This window comes from Macrobrachium rosenbergii, chromosome 41 (genome assembly GCF_040412425.1).
Source record: "Macrobrachium rosenbergii isolate ZJJX-2024 chromosome 41, ASM4041242v1, whole genome shotgun sequence".
NCBI classification, from domain to species: domain Eukaryota; kingdom Metazoa; phylum Arthropoda; class Malacostraca; order Decapoda; family Palaemonidae; genus Macrobrachium; species Macrobrachium rosenbergii.
Window position 1 is genome coordinate 56,523,839 of NC_089781.1, and position 21,896 is coordinate 56,545,734.

Here is a 21,896-nt window from a genome sequence, read left to right on the forward strand (position 1 = left end):
GTCAGCTACATACTTAACCGCATTGTTTAAAGTTAAATGGCCGGTGTCCAGCTGCGCTGAAGTATATTCCTATTGTAAAGACCTCAGGTTTGTATAATTAGGAAATACAAATTACTTTAAAAATTTGTCATATTTTAGATTTTATTCACTCATGCACAACATGTCATAGCCCAATTATCTGCTCTGTGCAACTTTGCTCTTTCTCAAACTAGCATGTTCATCTCTTGTAATTTTGATCAGTACTGCATGATCCTAGGTGAGTTACACATTATTATTCACAGCTCTACTGCTGATCATATTTGTATAATTGGGACCTTAATTCTCACCCTACAAAGTAGTTTTATTATGAACTTACTTGTTTCTGTCAAAATCACGCTCTCCGAATTAGCGATGTAATGCTCCTCCCTCCCTCCTATACCTATGTGCAGAACAGAACAAACACTGTTACAACCTCTTGGCTGGACCTCTGCATCACGTCCCCTCAACTTCAGGACTCCATTGTGACCTGCAACATTCGCTACGATCTTGCAATGGGCTATGATCACATCCTCTTACAGGTGTCATTCAGTACCCCATCCCTCCCTACCGTGAACCCCCTAACTGATCACCCACCTGCTGTTAGCTGGGATTTTAAAAACCAACAGAAAACCAGATCCTTCAGGGAAACCTGGAACCCAGGCTGCAGTCAATAGCCCAACCGGCAGATGCCTTACTGAGCACTAACCCAAAATGTAGAAACGATCATCACAGGAGAGATCTGAAAGAATTCTGTTTGAATATAATTTCCACTAAGCTCACCTCCGGCAGGGATACCTTTAGATCTCGTCAAGGCAATTCTTGTAATGTACCTAGATGGAATGAATTGGTTAAAGATCTTTATACACATTCACAAGAAATGTTTCTACTGTGGAGGCAACATGGTAGCCTGAGAGAAGGACACTTTGCACTGCTAATGAGGCAGGCGAGAGTGCAGTTCAAACTTGCCCTTAAGCATTACAGACTAAATGGAAAGCAACTAAGAGCTGATGCAATGTCTAGGATATTAGAATCTGGCAATTACCCCTGTCTTTGGAAGGACATTCAATCTCTAAATCCCAAAACTAAAAAGCCATCACAGAGAGTAGGAGAAGTCGTAGGTGACGAGGCTATTGCAAGAATGTGAGGCGATCACTTCAGCACTATCCTGAATTACATAAATGATCAAGACTCCCACAGGGATGTACAGTAAATAACCTTCTTACTGATAATATTCAGTTTCACTTTGCCGATCGTGTTACGCCAGGTAACATCAGCGAGGCCATAAACAACCTACCTACTGTAATAATAAGTCGCCCGGCTGCGATGGTCTTCCTGCTGAAGCTTTCAAATTCTGCCATCCGATAATTTACATTTTGCTAGCTGCTCTGTTCAATGCGTGCAAAATTCACCAGTATCTCCCAGTCTCCCTACTCTTAGTTCACTTAATATCATTAATAAAAAACAAGCTAAAGGGTGCAGCTGACCCTGGCAGTTATTGCCCGATTGCAATTACTACAATTGAGTTAAAGATACTTGAGTCCGTTCTTATAGTGAGACTTCTCCCCTTTCTACACACTACTGACAACCAGTTCGGCTTTAAAGCAAACCACTCAACAGACACCTGCATCTATGTCTTGAAAGAATTGCTGAACTATTACTTATCATCAGCCTCTCCTGTTTTCCTGTTTTGTAGATGTGAGAAAAGCATTTGACAGAGTAAACTACCTGAAGCTCTTCCTGAAGCTGCACAAACAAGGCACACCTCTGTATCTAATTGGCCTTTCATGTTGTTGGTTCTCCACCCAGCAATTCTGTGTCAAATGGGGTAACGTACTGTCGTACACCTTCGGCTCCCTAAACGGGCTCTGGCAAGGAGGCATTCTCTCTCCATACCTGGTTAACACGTACACAGATCCCCTGAATGTCAAACTGAACTCACTCCCAATCGGATGCACTATCAACAAAACAACAATAAACAACCTCAGTTACGCTGATGATACGGTCCTGATCTCCCCATCAGTGCAAGGTCTCCAGCGACTCATTGATACCTGCTGCCAATATGCAGAGGAATTTGATATCCTATACAACAAAACCAAGACCCAATATATGTCGCTGCTCCCAAGATCGCTTAAGCATATTGCAGAACCACTAATTTTCCTCGGGAATATTATCATGGACGACCTAAAAGATACGGCAGACAGAACAGAGGCGTCATAAACTATGTGCAGCTGGCAGCGTGATTGCAAGGAGGTTTGTCTTCTGTCACCGAGAAACGAAACTGCTGCTGTTCCGCTCGTACTGCTACAGTATATATGGGTGTTCCCTTTGGACAAACTATACCCGAGAGACCATGAGACGTATCACTGTTGTTCACAGTGACATTCTGAGACGCCTCACAAACACTCCTCGCTATCACTCCGCCACGCAGATGTTCATAGAAAACCGCCTGGGTAATTTGAAAATCATTGTGAGGCGAACAATGTCCAGTCTGATCACCAGACTGAGAAACAGCAGCAATTCGCTCATACAAAGCATCCTGAGCAGTGAGGCAAGAAGATCTAAATTGTGGGAAAGATGGAATAATGGGACGTTTGTTCCTTAAATGCCTTATTCTCTGTTTTTGCAGTTATGAAGTGTCATCTCCAGAATCTGTCATTATTATTATTATTATTATTATTATTATTATTATTATTATTATTATATTTCTGCTTTCCTTGCTGTTTTTGGTATTGTGACTTCCTGTTATTACTGTGTTTAATATCACTGTAGAGTTTTGCAGTTTTCAGTATTCTTATTTAGCCTTCTGGACCTGACTTCTGTAACCACCTATGGTCCCCAGATGGAAGTTAATCGCCTGCAATCTGTATTTTTTATTGTTATCAATTTTAATTTTTTTTTATTACTCCCTATATAATTACTGTCATTACCATTATTATGAATTCTATTTTTTCTACTTCTTCAGCAACTGTGTGGATACTGCCGATAATTATTTTTGTCACGTTACCTTATGTATCAAGGGTATTTGTAGTGTATTTGTATCTTCCATGTATATGACCCTGAGCTGCAACAAAGATTATTATTATTATTATTATTTTATCGGTTTCTTTCTCCAGCCTGAAAATATCACAATTTTTGAAAGTAAATTGTATTTTTCCTAACTATACAAACCTGGTGGTCCTTTACATTAGGAATTACACACGGTGAAGCTGGACACGGCTGGTAAACTCTTGAACAAGGTGGTTAGGCAGCAACTACTGCCAGGTAGGTGGGAATACCTGCCTGCCTGGATGTAAACATTCCAGTTTGCCTTTCGGTCCAGGTTCAGATTGAGGGGTGGCATGAGGCGGGCATAATATGTAATGTAAAGGACCTCAGGTTTGTATACAGTAAACCCCCCGTATTCGGTGGGGATGCGTACCACACCCCCCCATGAATAGCTAAAACCCGTGAATACTTAGAACCCTTCTAAAAACACTTAGAAAAGTCTATTTTGATAGTTCAAACAGACACAAAACAAACTAAAAATGCTTATACAGGTATTGTCCTACTTATGATGTGGTTAGGTTCCAAAAAAAAAGCCATCGTTTGTTGGAAAAAACGTGTGAAATACCAAAACGTATCTTGAACATAGCCTAGCCTACACTAGGGTATTCGATACCATGGTAGCCTAGCCTACACTATAAAGTATACTCTATACATACACGGTATAGTAATTGTTAATATCAGCTAATCTGGAGGTTCATGCAAAGTGACTTATGATAATTCAGTGCAAAGAGAAATTGAATAACAAGAATTAACTTAGCCTGCATTATGGTACATTGCATACATATACGGTAGCATAGCCTACATTATACTGACATATCGTATTATACAAACGTCAACGTAACGAATATGCATCTTTTAAAATGTTATGCCTTAATTTGCTGTATCCATTAATATTGCATATATTCTTATATTGCTTTTGTATTATAAATTACGGTCATAGCGATCAGTGTTTTGGTTTGGAAATCGCTTATGTGGTGTCTATTTCGCCATATTTAATTCAGTTCAGAGCGCTTTTCTTGCTTCTAGTTAGCATAAATTAATCACTAGATACTTTATATATATGGGGCAAGGTTATTTTTCATTATACGAAGTGTTTTTAAGCCAAAATATAACTAAAATACATCTTGTTGTGAAATTAAATTATTTATTTTTTCGTTAATAGATGACGATGGCTGTTTGGGGACGTTTGTTTTGTGTAAAAAAAATTCAAGATTCTGTTCGCTATTTTCACTTTATTTCATAATAATACGAGCTTTACATATTTATCGTTTATCGGCGTAAAAATAACAGTAATGTGTTCTTTCATGCCCACTAGTTTTGATTAAAATACTTTCTCTCCAGTTTTAATTATGATCAAGTTTCATCCATGTTGCCGATGCACGATAATTTACAGTGCAGTCATTAGCAGCTTGAACATTGTTTTCTCAGCTTCAGCTACAACTTGCAGCCTAAATTTAGCAGTATATTTCCTTGATGATCTTTTATCCATAACAAATAATGATGTAATGTAAAAATATATCAGTCTTATTCTGCTTAACGTCATTTGTACTATAAGGTACGGTAATTGTTTATTACCGTACGATGGTTGAAACACCAGGTAAACGGCTGTCGTTATCCGATTCGGTTATAAGCAAAACAACAGTTTCTTGGTCGGTTATTTATGGCTGTACACATTTATGCAAGAGTATAACGTTACTAACAATACTTTTATAATTTTTGTTCTTTTTTAACTAGAAGATGGGATAAAGAGATGGAGGAAAAGTTGTCTGTTGTAATTTGGTTTCTCTCACTGGGCGAAATTTATAAATATTTTATAAATAATATTGTCGTATCGGTATTAATTGCTTACCCCATTGCAAAATCGAATTATCGTAAGGTGAATTATTGTAACTCGTGCATTACCTGAGTATTTTAATAGTTTTATCACAAAAAGTGCATTTAGTCATGAAAATGAGATGAAAATACAGTAATTACTGAATATTTCTTAGTGAAAAATACTGCGAATGGGCAAATTTTCCGACGAATAATGGGTAGATACGTTCCACAGAAAAATCTATGGATACGTGAGTCCACAAATCGTGAGACCGCGAATACTTGGGTTTTACTGTAGTTAGGAAAAATACAATTTACTTTCAAAAAATTTGTGATTTGTTCCGATGCTATATACAAATCGTCGGCCCTTTACATTAGGAAGACTCACTGGTTGGAGGGAGGAATCTGAGTGATTCTCTTGAACTGACTGGCGTTCTGTACACCTGGGCTACTCGTCCTGGTTGAAAGAGTGAGGAGGAGTACCGTTCCTCTGACATATTGATCGGAGTGTAGGAACCGCATCTAATGCCAGATCCAGCAAGTATTGGTTTGAGTCCTATTCTCATACCGAAGGAGGAGAAGTAGGAGGATGGGGAAGGAGGAGGAAGAGAGTCCAGTCACTCTTGGTATCCTTCTCACTTCCAGAACCAACACCTTAGGCGAGATGCTACTAGCCCTCTTGAAGGAGCCTGGTAAAAAAACACAACTTGTTGAGCAGCCACCACAGGGCCAAAGAAAAAAGGTTCCATGGGCCTGTGGGCAAGACCACAGAAAGACAAGAGTGTGACCTATGAGACCACGTCTTGCTTCCAGACCGACAGAAACTTCCGGAATGCGAGGGATTGACCAAGCCATTGATTTTGTGAGCTCTTGGATGGAAAGTACCGGTATAGTCATTGCCAGCTGCTGAGTACCTCCTTCAATTGCTTCACAAAGCCAGGAGTAAGATGTGTCCTTAGACACTTCTTCCTTGGGAGAGGTAGTACTAGCAAAAATATCGACGACATCCAGGTTAGGAATGTCGAGCCTTTTCGGAAAGTACCACAGCTCCCTAACAGGACAAAGTAACGACTGATCTGGATCATTGATACAAAGTCCAAGGAGGAGGGGAACAAGAAGGACTCGAACCTGATAATAGATGCAGATGGATTCGGAGTCCACTTACGACATCTGAGAAGGAGTCGAGGTATTGATCCCCTTCACCTGTTCTTCCATATTCTACACCAAGGCCGGAGCGAGATGAGAGATGGTCCTAAGAGGGCACATCTCTATCCGACAACTTTCGTAAGGGTGCATGTAGAGCACGGGACAGGAACCATATACGAGAGTCACATGCCACCCAGGGAACAGTTCCCTGGGACAGGAAGACCGAAGAAGTTTCTCATCCGTAGCCAAATCTCGACTGAGGAGAAGAAGGCTCCTTCAGATAGAAGACTAGGTTGCAAGGGCCTACATTCTTCACAAATGAAAGGGAGAGAAGCAACCCTCAGATGAGAAGACGAGGAAGTCCAGACTTGAAGAGCGACTGTGACCCAAGAAGAAGTTCCGTCAACGACACCCACCAGCGAAGACGGATCTAGTCCCTGGGACAGTGTTGCAGAGGACTTCAAGAGATATCCAGCTATATCCGTTGCCGTTTGGCTTGTGTAGCTGCTACTGGAGGTTGGGTCAAGCAGAACTCTTCTTGATGCTTCGGAAGCAGAGCTATCAGGTCGGGCGAAAGGCAAAGTCTTCCAGCATTTTTCTGTAGCTCGGGGTGAGCAATGCATGTGAACTCCTAGCGAAACAGACAAATACGGAAGGAAAAACGTAGATATTTTTCCTAAAAAGACAGCATGTCTCACCGTAGCAGCCCCTGGGTCTGGTGCGAAGGGGTGAGAAAAACTAGTGACTTTGTTGTGCAGGGAGGCAACAGAAAAAGACAGTAGGGATCTTTGTGAAGAATAGAGTGAACAGCATGTTCCGTTGTAATCACTGAAACCTGAGGCCAAGCTCACCTACCAATACATCCTCACCAGGAATGCATCTGGCTAATTGAGCTGTCGAGTGCGCTATAGAACACTTGAGTACCTGCAAATGTTTGTCGATAAATGCCACTACTGTGGTTTTGTTGTTGAACGAAACCACTGAGTTTCGCAAAACTCATTCTGAATTCTCGGAAGGCCAAAAGGCTGCCTTGAGTTCAGGATATTGATGAGAAGGTACTAATCATCTCAGTCACACACCTTCAAGACAAAGTCTTACAGGTGTGCGCCTATTCCTCGATCGTTGAATCTGGAAGTAGACACACGATGTGAGGGGAATATGCAAGCATATTCGAAGGTTCCCTCAATCAAGCATTAGCCTAACTCTTTCCTTATACTTCGAAGAGGAAAGAAGGATGGAGGAATGGAAGCAGACCTCCATTCTCCACCATGGGGAAGCTTCTGCAAGATGACAGGATACCGAGACGATTAACTCTAACCAGGCTGGCATGTCCCGAATCGGGAGCACATGAGAGGAAGCGGGATGGAAGTTTGCTAAAAAGAATTGCAGAGACCTAAGAGACTTCTGAAGGAATCCATTCCCCGGTCTCGGCAATGTTGCTGCCAGCTCCAGAGACTCGATAAGTATCATTTCATCCAGGCATCTGCGGTAGGAGAACTTCTTCGCAGTCGATACTTCTTTCTCTCTTCCCTTCTTCCCTCCTCCCTTATGGAAAAGAGGGTGGAAAGAGAACAGTTATGCTCACTTTCCTAGAAGGGAAGAAGAGGGTTGTGTGTTCTGCGATCTTCTTTTGAAGCCTGGGACTTCTTAGGAGTTGAGGGGGGCTGGCTTGAACTCAAGGGCGAGCCGAGATGACTAAGACCCTAAGGTCTTGGCCATTGTCCGAAGGACAAGGCAGTGCCTTGGTACGAACTTTGATTACCGCAGTATCTGGCAAATCTCTGAAAGAGAAAGGCAAAACCAAGTACAGGTTCTTTCCTAAAGGGTCGAACCAACTCACGACTTATGAAACTGGAGATCCGAATTGGGACAAAGTCCTTTTTGGCAAGACCCTCCGAGGCAAGAAGAATTTTTATACATTCTGTCAAGGCTGGGGAGAAGCTCGGTGTCTCGACCTAAATGAACTCCTTGTCCGAAGAAAAGAATTCATCTGGTCGAGAACGCTATCGGAAGCAAGGACCGTGGTGGTCCCCGACACTCTTGGCCCCTCGGGAACTGCAAGTGTTGCGAGTGATGAAGATTATTCATTACGGAGCCGCAGTCCTGTCCAGGGGATCCTCACACTGATGAATTGGTGCGAAGTTCTCTGAAAAACAAGGCAGATCACAACTTGAAGAGGAAGACCCTCGCTGCTTCCGAAGCTTGAAACTCTTGTACCTCTCTCTCCTTGGAGGGAGACCTTGACAGATCCCAAGAAACCCTCCTCGGCTATCTGGTTGTACTATGAAACAATTGGGGGACCGACGCCCACGGCACGCCAGGCAGCAGAACTCCAAAGACAAATTCGTCGGAGCGCTCTCTGTCCATCTTGCGCCTCTTGGAACAACGGAGAGGAAAAGAGAACAGGTGAGGAGAAAGAGTACGCCTGCCTGTCCTGCCAGTAAGACCAGCAGGGGAAGCGGACCACGAGCGATAATCAACTGAAGGAGATTACTGCCACATGGGGGAAGAAGAGTGCTTGTGCCGTGGCAAAACTTTCCTGGGAAGAGCAGAAAATTCACTCGAACAGATCTGAGAACCCGATTCGTTAAAACCGAGTGGGGCCAAGCCGAGCCATACTGAACCGAGCCGATCACGCGAACGCGATCCAGACTGGGTGGTATGTGGTGGACTGGGAGGCAGGCGGGTTGAGCCGAGCCAGTCTCGCTAACGCGACCAGGGGCTGGGTGAGGCGGGCAAGGCGAGCCAGTCTTGCAAGCGTGACCAGGGGCTGGGCGGGGCGAGCAAGCCGAGCTGAGCCAATCGTGTGAACACAATCGAAACTGGACAGGGCGGAACTCGTATATGGTGAACTAACGCTAGTTTCCAAAACTCTAAACTCCTTCGAGGCAGAGGCCCCTCGAGAAGAAGGTTCAAAGGGGAACTCTGTGTCTGCTATCCTGCATGCTCAAACCCTAAGGTTCAAAACACAAGGGTGAAACCCAGCCAAGCAACCGAGCAGCTGGCGGGCAGTATCGAGACACCTGGCATCTTGGCAATGAAACACCCAGCACTTTCTCTTGCCCTGTGCCTCTCTTCAGGAGAGTGCTTGTGATTCATAGAATTTGAGTGACCAACAAGACTCCCAAGAATCGGGAGCAGCTGCTTTTGGTTTCCTAAGAAATCGAAAAGAGCCAGGCACAGAACCAGTCTTAGACGCAGACTTCTAAGACTGGCAACGAGCACTCTCGCGGCCCCTTAAATGCAAGACCCCAGAGGAGAATGTGAATCGGTTCCTTTCTGAAGTAGCCCCCGTCTTGGAGGCGGAACCTTTAGGACTGGGAATGGGATCACAAACCGAGGTCTGCGCGCCTGTGGCTCCTGAAACACAAAACCCAGGGGTATACGAATCGGTTTCCTAACCTGAAGGTCAGGAAGAGCCAACGAGAAACCCACTGCCTCCTCGGAAGGAGGCAGTCCCTAGACATCCAATGGCATCAAGGAGAAAGAAGCAGCCTTCCTCTCCTTCGGCTGACGGAGGTCTGTCTGATTCCTGGGACTCCCTCGAACCTTGGGGGAGGAACGGAAGAGGCAGCAGAAGACGAAATCGAAGATAAGTTGAAGAAGACGGCAGCTACTTCCACAGGGCGACTTCCTTCACCTTCACTCCGACATCATCTACAGGATGGTGGACATGAAACATCATAACCTCCAGGCCAGCTAGGCAGGAACACAACGGAAGCGGCCTAGGACACGACCACCAGGAGAAGCAGCAGGCACGATCAGAACAGCCGATGCAGGAGCTACCGAAGCAGTTGGGAAGACAGGAGCTACCACAATGGCCAGGAACGTCACTTCCACAGGGCGACTTCCTTTACCCTCACTCTGGCATCTTCTACAGGATGGTGGACATCGTAACTTTTAGGCCAGCAAGGCAGAAACACAACGGAAGTAGCCCAGGAAATGACCACCAGCAGAAGCAGCAGGCACGATCAGGACAGCCGATGCAAGAGCCATGGAAGTGGTTCGAAAGGCAGGAGCTAAGTTAAGTATACCTTAGTTTTACCAGACCACTGAGCTGTTAATCAGCTCTCCTAGGGCTGGCCCGAAGGATTAGACTTATTTTACGTGGCTAAGAACCAATTGGTTACTTAGCAACGGGACCTACAGCTTATTGTGGAATCCGAACCACATTATAGTGAGAAATGAATTTCTATCACCAGAAATAAATTCCTCTAACTCTTCAAAGGCAGGAGCTACAGCAATGCCCAGGAACGTCACATGAAAGGCACCAGCAGCGACAGGAACGATCAGGATGGCTGCGGCAGGAGACCAGTAAGAGCCGCCCATAAACTGTCGTCGAGTTAACAGGAGCATAACACAGGAAACAGCAGGAGTAGATGGACCACAGATATGCCAGAAGCAGTGCCACAGCATACATGAAGGCCAGCAATGACAGTGATCGATCCACATCGGCAGGAACAGAGTTGGAACAATCCCGACTTGGAACTATGTCATTCCAACCAGGTACTGTGGTTGATCCCGAAGCAACATTGAATGAACATCAGGACTCCTTCATGCAAGATATCCCCTGAGATATCCAGCCAACTACTGCTGTGCTTGTGATGCTCACTGTCAACCTGAAAGAAAAAGCAAAGATGATTAGTAGAGGGAGACTCCTCTCGCTACAAGGGGAACTGCTCTGTGCAGCTAGAGGAGGCCTCTTAGGAGAGGTCGCACGACCACCCGTGCCCCCCCCCTCACGGTCTTTGCTCGCTCGAGGGCGAAGGAGAGAGATCTCTATTGAAGGAGAGATGAGGAGGAACCTACAGGGAGAGGGAAGGAAGGAGGGGAGGCTACCAAGGGCGCCGTGAAAGTGGAACTTACTGACGATGCCCTCAACCTAACCTCCCGCAATTCTCTCTAGTGCAGGCAGCGAAAACAACACTCAGCACAAGTAGGAAGGAAGCAGTCATGCCCTTGTACATGGAGGCGTGGCGCCAAGAAGGGAAGTGAACTCTTATGTCTTGATCAATGTAGGGGAGCGAAGATATCATATACCAATCTAATATCTCCAAACGTACAGGGGGGCGCCTTCAGTATCTAAATAAAGGGCTACGGGAAGAGAAGCATTACCAATCAGTTACATCCCTCTAAATACGCCCTTGGCCATCAAACCCAAGACAGATGCAGGGAAACGACGGCTTATGCAAGGCTATCACAAATCGTAGGTTTGATTAGTAAATATCAAACATACGCAATATATGCAGAAAAATATAGGAAGATCCCATTGAGATAATAAAGAACTTAACGCCAGTCAGGCAAAGAAATCCGAAAACACTTGTGCAACGCATAATGGCCAAAAGCAAACTGGAATGTTTACATCTTGGCAGGCGGGTATTCCCGCCCACCTGGCGGTAGTTATTGCCTAAGCACCTAGTTCAAGAGTTTAGCAGCCGTGTCCAGCTTCGCCATAAGTAATTCCTAGTGTAGAGGACCGATGGTTTTTGTATCGTGTTGGAACAAAAACATATTTCGTAGTTCATTATTACCCAATGGATCAAGGAGTGAACAAGGAGCATACAGCATATACCTAAATTCCAAAGAAAGATTTTGCTCTCACCAAAGTTAAAGTAATTGAGAATGGATCTTTCTTTCTCCATTTTAGTTTATTGTATCAAGTTTTGGAAACCATGACCTTCAGTCCCTTGACTAATGCTGCCAAAGAATGCCTCTCATAGGTAGCTGTTGGCCAGACGAGTAACTCATTAGTAAGTACTTGAAACCACAGTTTTCTCATAATTCACTGCACAGTACTTATCCTTTGTGCTTTAACTCCAGTTGGAATGTACATTATTATTATTATTATTATTATTATTATTATTATTATTATTATTATTATTATTACAGGCAGTCCCCGGTTTACGACGGGGATTCCGTTTTTCCGCCGCGTCGTAAACCGAAAATCGTCGTAAACCGAAAATTCGTCGAAAATTGTCAAAATTCCTAAGAAAACCTTACTTTTAATGCTTTGGGTGTATTGAAAACAATTTAAACTGCATTTTTATTGAGTTTTTCATCAAAAAAACCTCCAAATTTTGATTATTCTGCCGTTTTGGAGCCATATTTCTTCCGTTGGATCGGCATACGACGTGTCGTAACCCCGGACATGCGTCAGAAACCGGAAATAATTTCTGATGAATATATTTGAAAAGCGTCGTAACCTGGGAATGTCAGAAGTCGGACCCGTCAAATAAACCGGGGGACTGCCTGTTATTATTATTATTATTATTATTATTATTATTATTATTATTATTATTATTATTATATTATTGAATATTATTATTGAATATTATTGCTGCTTCAGCTGCATTTATTTTGTAGAAGACTTTTTCTATTTTCCTTATTGCGGACTTCTCTTCAGTGGAGGTGCGTGCTAACAGCTCGCCTATATTTGTCATTTCATGGGGAAGAGTCAAAATCTGGATTCTGCTTTTTATATATTCTATACAGTTGGTTCTATACAATTGTTGCCGCGACGCTGCGTTCGACAGACTCTTCTGTCATTCTCCAGCGGGAGCTAGTAGAGGACTGGCAGATTGCATAGGTCCTTCTGAATTTATACACGGGCTTCAGCGGGGGTGTCATGGATGACGAATTCTGATTGGTTGCAGTCTGCCAGCAAGAGAACCCCTCAAGCAGAAGAATGTGGTCTACCAATTTGTATGTCCTGTCCGAGGATGCCCCGGCGCTTATATTGGAATGACCACGATGAGTCTGTCTAAAAGGATCTCCTGCCACGCCCAGGAGGGTGCCATCATGAACCACGCCCGTGCTACTCACAATATTTCCATCTCCCGCGACAGTATTATACAAAATATAAGTATAATCGGAGAGCCGCCAACCCTCGACGTCTGCCTGCTAGAGGCGCTCCTCACGTGCCGAGAGAAACCAACAATGAATACGACGCAGGAGGCATCGCTCCTACCCACGAATTTAAGAAGAATAATGCAGAACACCCGCCAAATCCAACGAATACCTGAAAACGACAACCCTGAGAATGGAGATGCCCTGATGAGCGGGCGCCTTCGAGACAATCCCCACTACGACAGAAAGAGTAGATAATGACATCATTCATCCGCAGCCCAATAGCAGCCAAACTACTGATGATGTCAGCCGGCATGACATCACGCAACGGCAGGCCAATGGGAACGCTGGAATGAATGACATTCCCAGGTTGCGAAGATCTGTCAGGATCGAAGCCGCGCAGAAATTTGGCTTGAAGTCCGCTGACTGCAACCAATCAGAATTCGCCATCCATGACCCCGCTGAAGCCCGTGTATAAATTCAGAAGGACCTATGCAATCTGCCAGTCCTCTACTAGCTCCCGCTGGAGAATGACAGAAGAGTCTGTCGAAACGCTGTCGCGGCAACAATTGTATAGAACCAACTGTATAGAATATATAAAGAAGGAGAATCCAGATTTTGACTTTTCCCCATGAAATGACAAATATAGGCGAGCTGTTAGCACGCACCTCCACTGAAGAGAAGTCCGCAATAAGGAAAATAGAAAAAGTCTTCTACAAAATAAATGCAGCTGAAGCAGCAATAATATTCAATAGAACCTGTTTAAAAGAGGGTCTGCTGCCAAATTATTATTATTAATTTGATTAGCTTAAAGTACTTGAAAGACATGAATGGCAGAATTTAAGAGAGGCCCTTTGTGTCATGCAACATTGGAGGCAGTGTTGATGATGATGGCCACAAATGGATAATTCTTGTCATTTACATATTTAATACCTGGTCCCTTTAACTGCAAGACATTTACTAGTTAAAAGTCCCAGTCTTGGGAGTGCTCAGCCTCTTTGAAACCTCTTTGATTCCTCCTTGAGACAGTGTGGGGATGGCAGGTACTTATTTGCTGATTTTCATGGAGGGGGATATTGTGTATTTATGAATTAACTAGAGAAGCTGGTTTTCTGCAAAAGATTTAAATTCACTCTTTGGATTTGCTTAGTCATTATTCTTAAAAAGTTTACTTGTGTAACTAAGTGATACTAGCATCAGTGGTAATTGATAGTGTAATGCTACATAACCTTGAATAAGTGAATCAGTATGCTAACCTTGGATCCTTGTAAATGCCCTGTACTAGCAGCACTAGCTATGTTATTTTATCTGAGTCTGATTGTTGCATTTGCTATGATAACTTAGGTGTCATGTCACATTTGTCATTATGGCATAGGCACCATTAACTTAGCAACTGTCAGTTCTTATATACCTTGATTAGGTCACAACCAGTTAGATTCAGGAAAAAGTTATGCCAGAAATCACCTCCTCATCAATAAGGCCTTGTAACAAATTGTCATGTGAAAAAATGGTTAGTTCTTTGCATGAGCAAACTGTTTCAAAGCAGTATTTGTATTTTATAAGCACAAATGACTACTTTGTGATGAGTCCTTGCCCCTTTGACACTTACTGTCAAACTGTGTTCAATTGCCAAAATGGGTAAGTTGGTGGGAGAAAGTAGGATCCTAGCTGATTTCCCTTGTCAACCCCAGTGCCTGAGATTGGGCCCTCAACACCATACATTCATCCATCCATCTTAAGAGCAGCGTCACAAACTGGCTCCACTCTTTCTTACTACTGATTATGAGACTCAGTAGTGGTCAGTGTGCAGAGGTGTATTGAAAAGAAAAGCATACTATGGTGTTTTGTCCATAAAAAGGAAAATAATCTAAGTTGTTCTATTTTCAGTAATTGCTGTTTAAGAAATGGCTGGAGGAAGGCGCAATGCATCCCGTGCTCCACCCCCAAAGCCCGTAGCACTTGTGGATCATGAGTTGAAAAGGTAATGTTATACGTTTTCTTGCTGACATTGGTATTAGCTTAACATCATTCCAAATTTGACATGACACATTTCTGTTGAATTTTAATGAATGAACTTGTATCCCCAGAAAGATTTTGTTAGATTTTTCTTTATGGATATATTTTATATACCACTTTTGTTTCACAGGCTAGGTCATAGTGCTGATGATGGTCCACCACTTATGTCCATTACACCGCCAAAGCACATGACCATTCCAGACATTCCACGAATCTCTGAGTTGGGCTTTGAAGTTTGCATGCTGGTTTTTAGCTTAATGTCTCTAGCACTACAATATTTAAACATATACCGAACTGTTTTTTGGCTTCCACACTCACACACCAAGTATGCCATGGTAAGCTCATATTTTTAATCTTTTTGTTTTCTTGATCTTCTATAGTTACAGGTTATGGGAGTAGTCTAACTTGACCCTATGGAAATACAAACAATTGTGTGTGCTTGCAAAATTAAATATAAATTTGGACTGCTGAGATATGTTTAGGGTACTTGAACACCTGGAATTCATTACTGTATTCTAATAAAAAAACATTTGATAGATATGAGTTTTCCTTGTCTTAAATATTATGGATTGTTCCTTGTTCCATAATATTGCACATGGATGAATATGAAAATGAATTCATTTCAGTAAATCTTACTAATCATATAGTTATAAGCATAATGAAGTGGTAAAGAAAAAAATTCCAGGTATACCTGGTTGGGTGGATGGGCTGTCCATTTTCTGTCATCTCACTTGCAGGTAGCACAAGTGACTTTCTAGTCTTCCAGTCATTCTTTGCTCTGCCAGTATTGTGAGATGTTCTCTTCTCAAAGCAGTATAGGTTGAAGGAATTTCACACAGGTTTTATCTATTGTTGAATTGTTATAAGTGACAATGTCATCATCCAAGAGTTCAGTGAGGACTTATTAAGCAGAAGATTGCTCAGTAGATTCTCTTAAGTATGATGGCCATGCCTGCTGTGAGGATTGTATTGACCAGACTTGTGATTTAGGAAATAGATATAAGGAATGTGAAGGTTGGGATATTGAGAAAATGAATGCTTTTGTTAAGCTTAAGAAGATATTGAATCAAGACATCAAGAGAAAATGTTGTTGTTCCTACAGATATACAAACCATCAGTCTTTACATAGGAATATACTTCAGCACAGCTGGAGACTGGCCATTTAACTTTAAACAAGGTGGTTAAGTATGTACTGTAATTGACTACCAACTACGGGTGGGAGTCATGCCCTCCCAGTCGGTATGCATTCACTTTGCTTTTGGCCGCTAAGAGAGAGAGATATGTTGCTCTTCCCTCTGTGCCTGTCGTTCGACTGATTCCTTTTGTTATGTTTTCATGATATGTATTAGAGTGTTGCTGTACAAGCAGTCCCCGGTTATCAGTGGCCTTGGTTATCAGTGATCTGGTTTTACAGCGCTTGTCTAGTGACGACAATAACTGGATTTTTGGCGCCGATCTCCGGTTATCGACACCGATCCTGGTTATTGGCGCCGATCCCCACTTATCGGCGCCGATAACTGGGGATTGGCACTATTATCACTGATTTTCGTTTATCGTCACACGGTAGGGAACGGAACCCCCGCTGATAACTGGGGACTGCCTGTACAGTACTGTATATGCTTATATCTAGAGAATAATGTTCTCATGTGATATAATGTAAATCCAATCCCTTATTTTACCCTTGTGTGTTGTGTAATCAGTATTCTGATATACTGTATAGTTGTTCATTCTGACATTATGCAACCCTACTAATTTATTTAGCTTTGAGAGTGGTGAAACTGGTTTTTATGTCGCTGAGTCAATGAACTTAAACTGGTTTCTCACCTCACCTTATGGACTCTATTACACTCTTCATTTTCTCGGGGAGAATTTTATTCCTTCGAAGTGCAAAGGAAGGTTTGTATTCTGAAAATTGTTGGTAGACATTTGTAATGTTTTACATTTTCAGATGTTGTAGAGCCCGAGGGACTTGGGAATTACGGGTTCTCTCGCTGGTATTGCTCTATATGATGCCAACTGTGACAACCTGAAATCTGCTAAACATAACGTTTTTCCTTTGTTGGCACACTGGCTGACTCCTACTCCTGTAACATCCCTTTGGAGAGTGTATTGTGATGTAGGTGGTCAGTAGTGTTAGGATTTCAGACATATTACCTTTGCCTTAGTAGCTCTGAGCCGTGTGTCAGTCCTGATGTTTTCTTTTATCTCTCCCTTGGTATCATCCCTAAGCAGACGGTAACCCTCCCCCCTCTTACTCAGTTATCCTCTCTATCGTCTCATATTCGTCACCTTGTGACAATTATTCCTTTTCATGTAGTGGCTCATCCTTTTCCGCCTCTCACTTATCTAGAGTGAGTTAGCCAGATGACAGAACAGCTCTCGCTTCTCAATATTTGCCTCTCAGATGCCTTCACAGTTACGTGATGATGCCGTGCAAGAAACCTCTTCTTCCCCCATCCAGATAGGTGACACCACGGTTGTCAACTCAGTTTTGTGATGACATCATGCAAGGATCCCTACCCTTCATCCAGTACTTACTACCGGCATACTGTGGCGTCTCTACTGATGTGGTTCCCCATTTAGAATATAGTGTTTCAGCTGTGATTCAGTTGATTCTCCTTTAGTATTTAAGCAGTGCATAGCTTGCATTGTTCTGTTTGCACTTCCTTTTGCCAAGGATGATTCCGTTAACCGGCCTTCTTTAGTTTACTTATACCTCGGCTCCTGTTAAAGTGAGTAAGAAGTTACACTGATTATAGTAGGCTGCATTATCATGAAGTGGAGCCTTTGGGAGATGGATTATCAGTTGAAGAGAAATGGAAACTGTTTAGCGTTATTAACTCAGCTCCTAACTCGAGCAGTGTTTTATGATAGCAACTGTGTTTGTACAGTAGAGTGAGCCTTTTATGTTGGCATTTGGATGCCACTGCATCTTTTTCCAGTTTTGAAGTGATTAGAACTTGGTTAGGACTTGCATACAATATAAGCTTTTCACCACCTTCTGTTCAACTTGCATTTCAAGTTTTTGGACCTGGGAAACAAAGCCTCCTCTAATAGGTAAGGTAATTTGGCCTAATTGTGAGGCAAAAGTACCTTTGAATGTGGTATTCACTCTTAGCACTACAGACTGATTAATGTAAGAGTAATATTATTAATATTATATTATTTCAGTAGCTGAAACCTCTTCACATGGAACAAGCACACAGGGGCCATTGACTTTAAATTCAAGCTTCCAAAGAATGTTGGTTTCAACCTCCCACCACAGGCACCACACCGCAGCAGTAACTGATCATGACACAGAGCCAGTGATTTTTCATTGCCCCTGGGGGAGATGCGAACCCATGACATCTGAGTGGCATGCCACGACACTGACCACAATACCAACGGACCAGCTGATATGTTTAATGTTTTTGCATGCATATGTAGATATGTATATATATGTATATACATATGTAGATATGATGTTTGCTCGGTCTACATCACCCTCCATTTTGTAGGCTATGTTATTTAAGGCATATAGGTCTAAATTCAACATAGGCTACAATACATTAGGCTAAGCTATCCCATGTTTACATACCTTGGGCTAAGGTAATGTAGGCCTAATGCCATAGGTTAGGCTATCATACCTAAAGATGAACACTGGCCTTGGCTTCGTGGACAAAATTTTGGGACGTAAGGGTGGATATATCAAACTGTAAGAGATAAATAGAGACATTTAAGATATGATGATGATAGTAGTTATTCTAGTCCTGAAGATGATAGACCTACTGTACTTCGAGGCTAATGAGAGGAATGTCTTATTCCCTTTACTACTCGGTTGTAAAATAACAGGACAGTTGTGTAAAATCATGTAAAGTATCCCTGCTCAAGCATTAGTGGCTGTTTTTGACAGTGGTCCACCATTGTCTCCTTAACCCCTTAGTGTTAAGGCCATCACCTAGATGTCTCGATTCAGGAGATTAGAAATTCTTAGAACTGCCTTTGAAGTCTTCCCTCTAGGGTCTTGCCCCTACAGCCCTTTTTGCATGCAATTTCCATGTAGAATTTTCCATTTCATATAAGTAACTTATCTAGAAATTACATAACTATAGTATCAACCCTTGCGTCAGCTTAAATTTTAGAAATCGTGGTAGTGCTTCTATTGTTTTCATGTAGGTGACTAGCCTTGCCCACTTTTGGGGAACAAGAGGAACAACACAGCTGAAGAGCTCAATTCGTTTCTGCCGGCTTACAACTGAACATCGATTCTATGAAGCAGCTTATTTTGAATTATTTTCATATTCTGGTTGAGAATTTCTTCAAAATTGGTGAAGTATTCTTACTTTTGGTAGCTTTTGAGCTAGTTAGTGATTGTCGTGCCCGACAATTTTTTTATTCCCTTCTTACCTGCAAGATTCTTCTAAGTGCCGAAAGTTATGTCTCAGAAAGGTGTAATAGAGACAAGACAGTAGTTTCTTGCTTTAATGATGAAAGTTAGCTACAAACTTAAGTAAGTACAAATTATGGTTACAGTTACGATTGCAAAATCACTCTTGTTAGACAGTTCAATTCAGTCTGATTGGGAACACGAAAGCAGTGAGAGATATAACTCTCCTTGTTGGTGGACGGGAACTCGAATCCTCTGTCCTACTGGCTTCTTGTTTTTCTGGAACCCCTGGGTTTTCTTGTAATCTGCAACTCCTCCTATTTCAGTGTCCTATTGGAAGATTTTACCTCTAAGGCCTCCCCTCAAACAGTTGATTGGGAAGGACGTTGGTGGGTATTGTGCAAATCTCTCCTTAGAGGATTTGATTGGAAATGATCTTAGGAGGGGGTGTAAAAGACCCCTCCCTAGAATGTTTGATTGGAGGGTGTTGAAGTACATCACTTTGTCCAGCCCCAATTCCATGTAAATGCCTCCTATTGAAGGCGGGGTTATAGATATGGCTGGTATTGTTTGCTTCTGACAAGGTGCTGAGTAATCCTGAGTAAGCTAAATCGCAAGGCCACAGTTTCCAGATTTTATGATCGGTTTTATGGCCCTGGGCGCGATATACTCGCTCACTGTTTTGAGTTCGTGGAAGGCGGTTTATGTTAATCAGCGCTTCTAGTCTCTCGATGCAAAAACAACCCAGGCTTAATTACTGTTCTCTCTCTCTTTTCTCTCTGTTCTCCCTCTTTGTCTCTCTGTTTGTTCTATCTCTCTCTCTCTTTCTATTCTTTCCCTATCTAATTTACCTAACAAGTGATAGTTTAGGTTTTTTGAACTGTGATTTCCCTTAATTATGTCAGACTCTAGTTCATCTAGTATTCATTATTGCAGTGAAGGCTGCATGGCAAGACTCATAAAAGCTTCTTACGATTCACATATCATTTGTACCAGTTGTAGAAGACAAGTATGTATGAAAAATTTGACTTGTAATGAATACAGGGACTGGGATGAGAGAAAATGGAAGGTTTTGAAGGCACATTTAAACAAACTTGAGAGAGACAGGAAGAGGAAGGCGGCTTCTAGAGCCGAGAGGGGACTTTAGCTAGCTTAGAGTATTCTGCCAAGTCTGTTATGGTTGATAATGTTCCTATTATCTCTTCTCCTGTACCTGTCTTGTCTCCCATCACCAGCCCTCCTTCTGTACCACCTACTCCTTTGCCTAGCTCCCATGCTTCCGACCCCGATCCCATTGCCAGTCTTGAATCTAGATGTGACCAGAAAATCAATCTAGTTGTAAATACTGTGGCTGAATTAGGGGCTTCCCTAAAAGTCCTGATTGACAAAGTGTGTGCAGACAAAATGTCTAGTGACAGTGTAATGTTAGTGGAGGAGGTGGCTGCTCATCCTGCTGACTCTCCTAGGTGAAGGTCCCTGTCATACTCCCTAAACTGCCTTGTTTACCAATTAGCATAATAAAATGTAAATACAGAAAACTCCTCCGTATTCGTGGGGGATGCGTACCACACCCTCCCGTGAATAGCTAAAATCTGCGAATACTTAAAACCCTTCTAAAAACACTTAGAAATGCCTATTTTGATAGTTCAAACACAAAAAAAGAACTCTAAAAATGCTTATACAGGTATTATCTCACTTATGATGGGGTTAGGTTCCAAAAAACCCATTGTTTGTTGGAAAAAACGTGTCTTGAATATAGCCAAGCCTACACTACAAAGGATACTAAATACATATACAGTGAACCCCCCCGTATTCGCGGGGGATGCGTCCCATACCCCCCCGGCGAATAGGTCAAATCCGCGAATGCTTAAAACCCCTCTAAAAACACTTAGAACTGCCCATTTTGATAGCTTGAACCAAGAAAAACCCTGTAAAAATGATTATACCTGAGTATTTTAATAGTTTTATCAGAAAAAGTGCATTTATTCATGAAAATACAGTAATTAGTGAATATTTCTCAGTGAAAAATACCGCGAAAGGGCAAATTTTCCGGGAATGATGGCTAGATATGTTTCACAGAGAAACCGGCGAATGCGTGAGTCCGCGAACCATGAGAACGCGAATGTGGGGTGTTTACTGTACGGTATAGTAATTATTAATATCAGCTAATTCTGGAGGTTCTTACAGATTTACATATGATAATTCAGTACAAAGTGAAATTGAATAACAAACAAGAATTAGCTTAGCCTACACTATGGTATACTGTACAGTACAGTGATCCCTCGTCTATCGCGGATAATGGGGGCCAGAACCCCAGCGATAAGTGAAATTCAGCAGTAGCATTGGCCCCTCCCTAGGGAGGCATATACTGTATATACATGGTATATATTTAAAGGCTTTACTGTATAGCCTTTCCCACACTGTTATAAACACTTCCTATGCACTTAAACACTGTATTACTATTTTGATCTCCTATCACAGTAATATGCATAAAAAAGATCGTCCCATATTTGTAATGTTTACGTTCTGAGAATCAGCTGACTGAAGCTGCTCACTACTAACGAAAGAATTAGGAAAATAATTTTTTAGTTGCCAAAAGAAACAAATTTATCAATGAAATTATTGCTAATAGATTCACAATGAAATG

The 21,896-nt window shown here is 42.3% G+C and overlaps 1 protein-coding gene across 6 annotated transcripts in view; it reads left to right on the forward strand.

The window, feature by feature from the left end:
• Positions 1 to 21,896, forward strand: part of LOC136826868 (transmembrane protein 39A) — a 371,219-nt gene that overhangs the window by 36,468 nt on the left and 312,855 nt on the right. For all 6 annotated transcript variants that reach the window (XR_010849723.1, XR_010849722.1, XM_067084380.1 and 3 more), the window contains 2 exons: positions 14,755 to 14,848; positions 15,014 to 15,218. Coding sequence is in view for 4 of the 6 variants with exons in the window: in XM_067084380.1 (XP_066940481.1) it covers positions 14,772 to 14,848; positions 15,014 to 15,218 (282 nt within the window). In the remaining 2 variants the exon portion in view is untranslated. The remainder of the gene's footprint in view (positions 1 to 14,754; positions 14,849 to 15,013; positions 15,219 to 21,896) is intronic.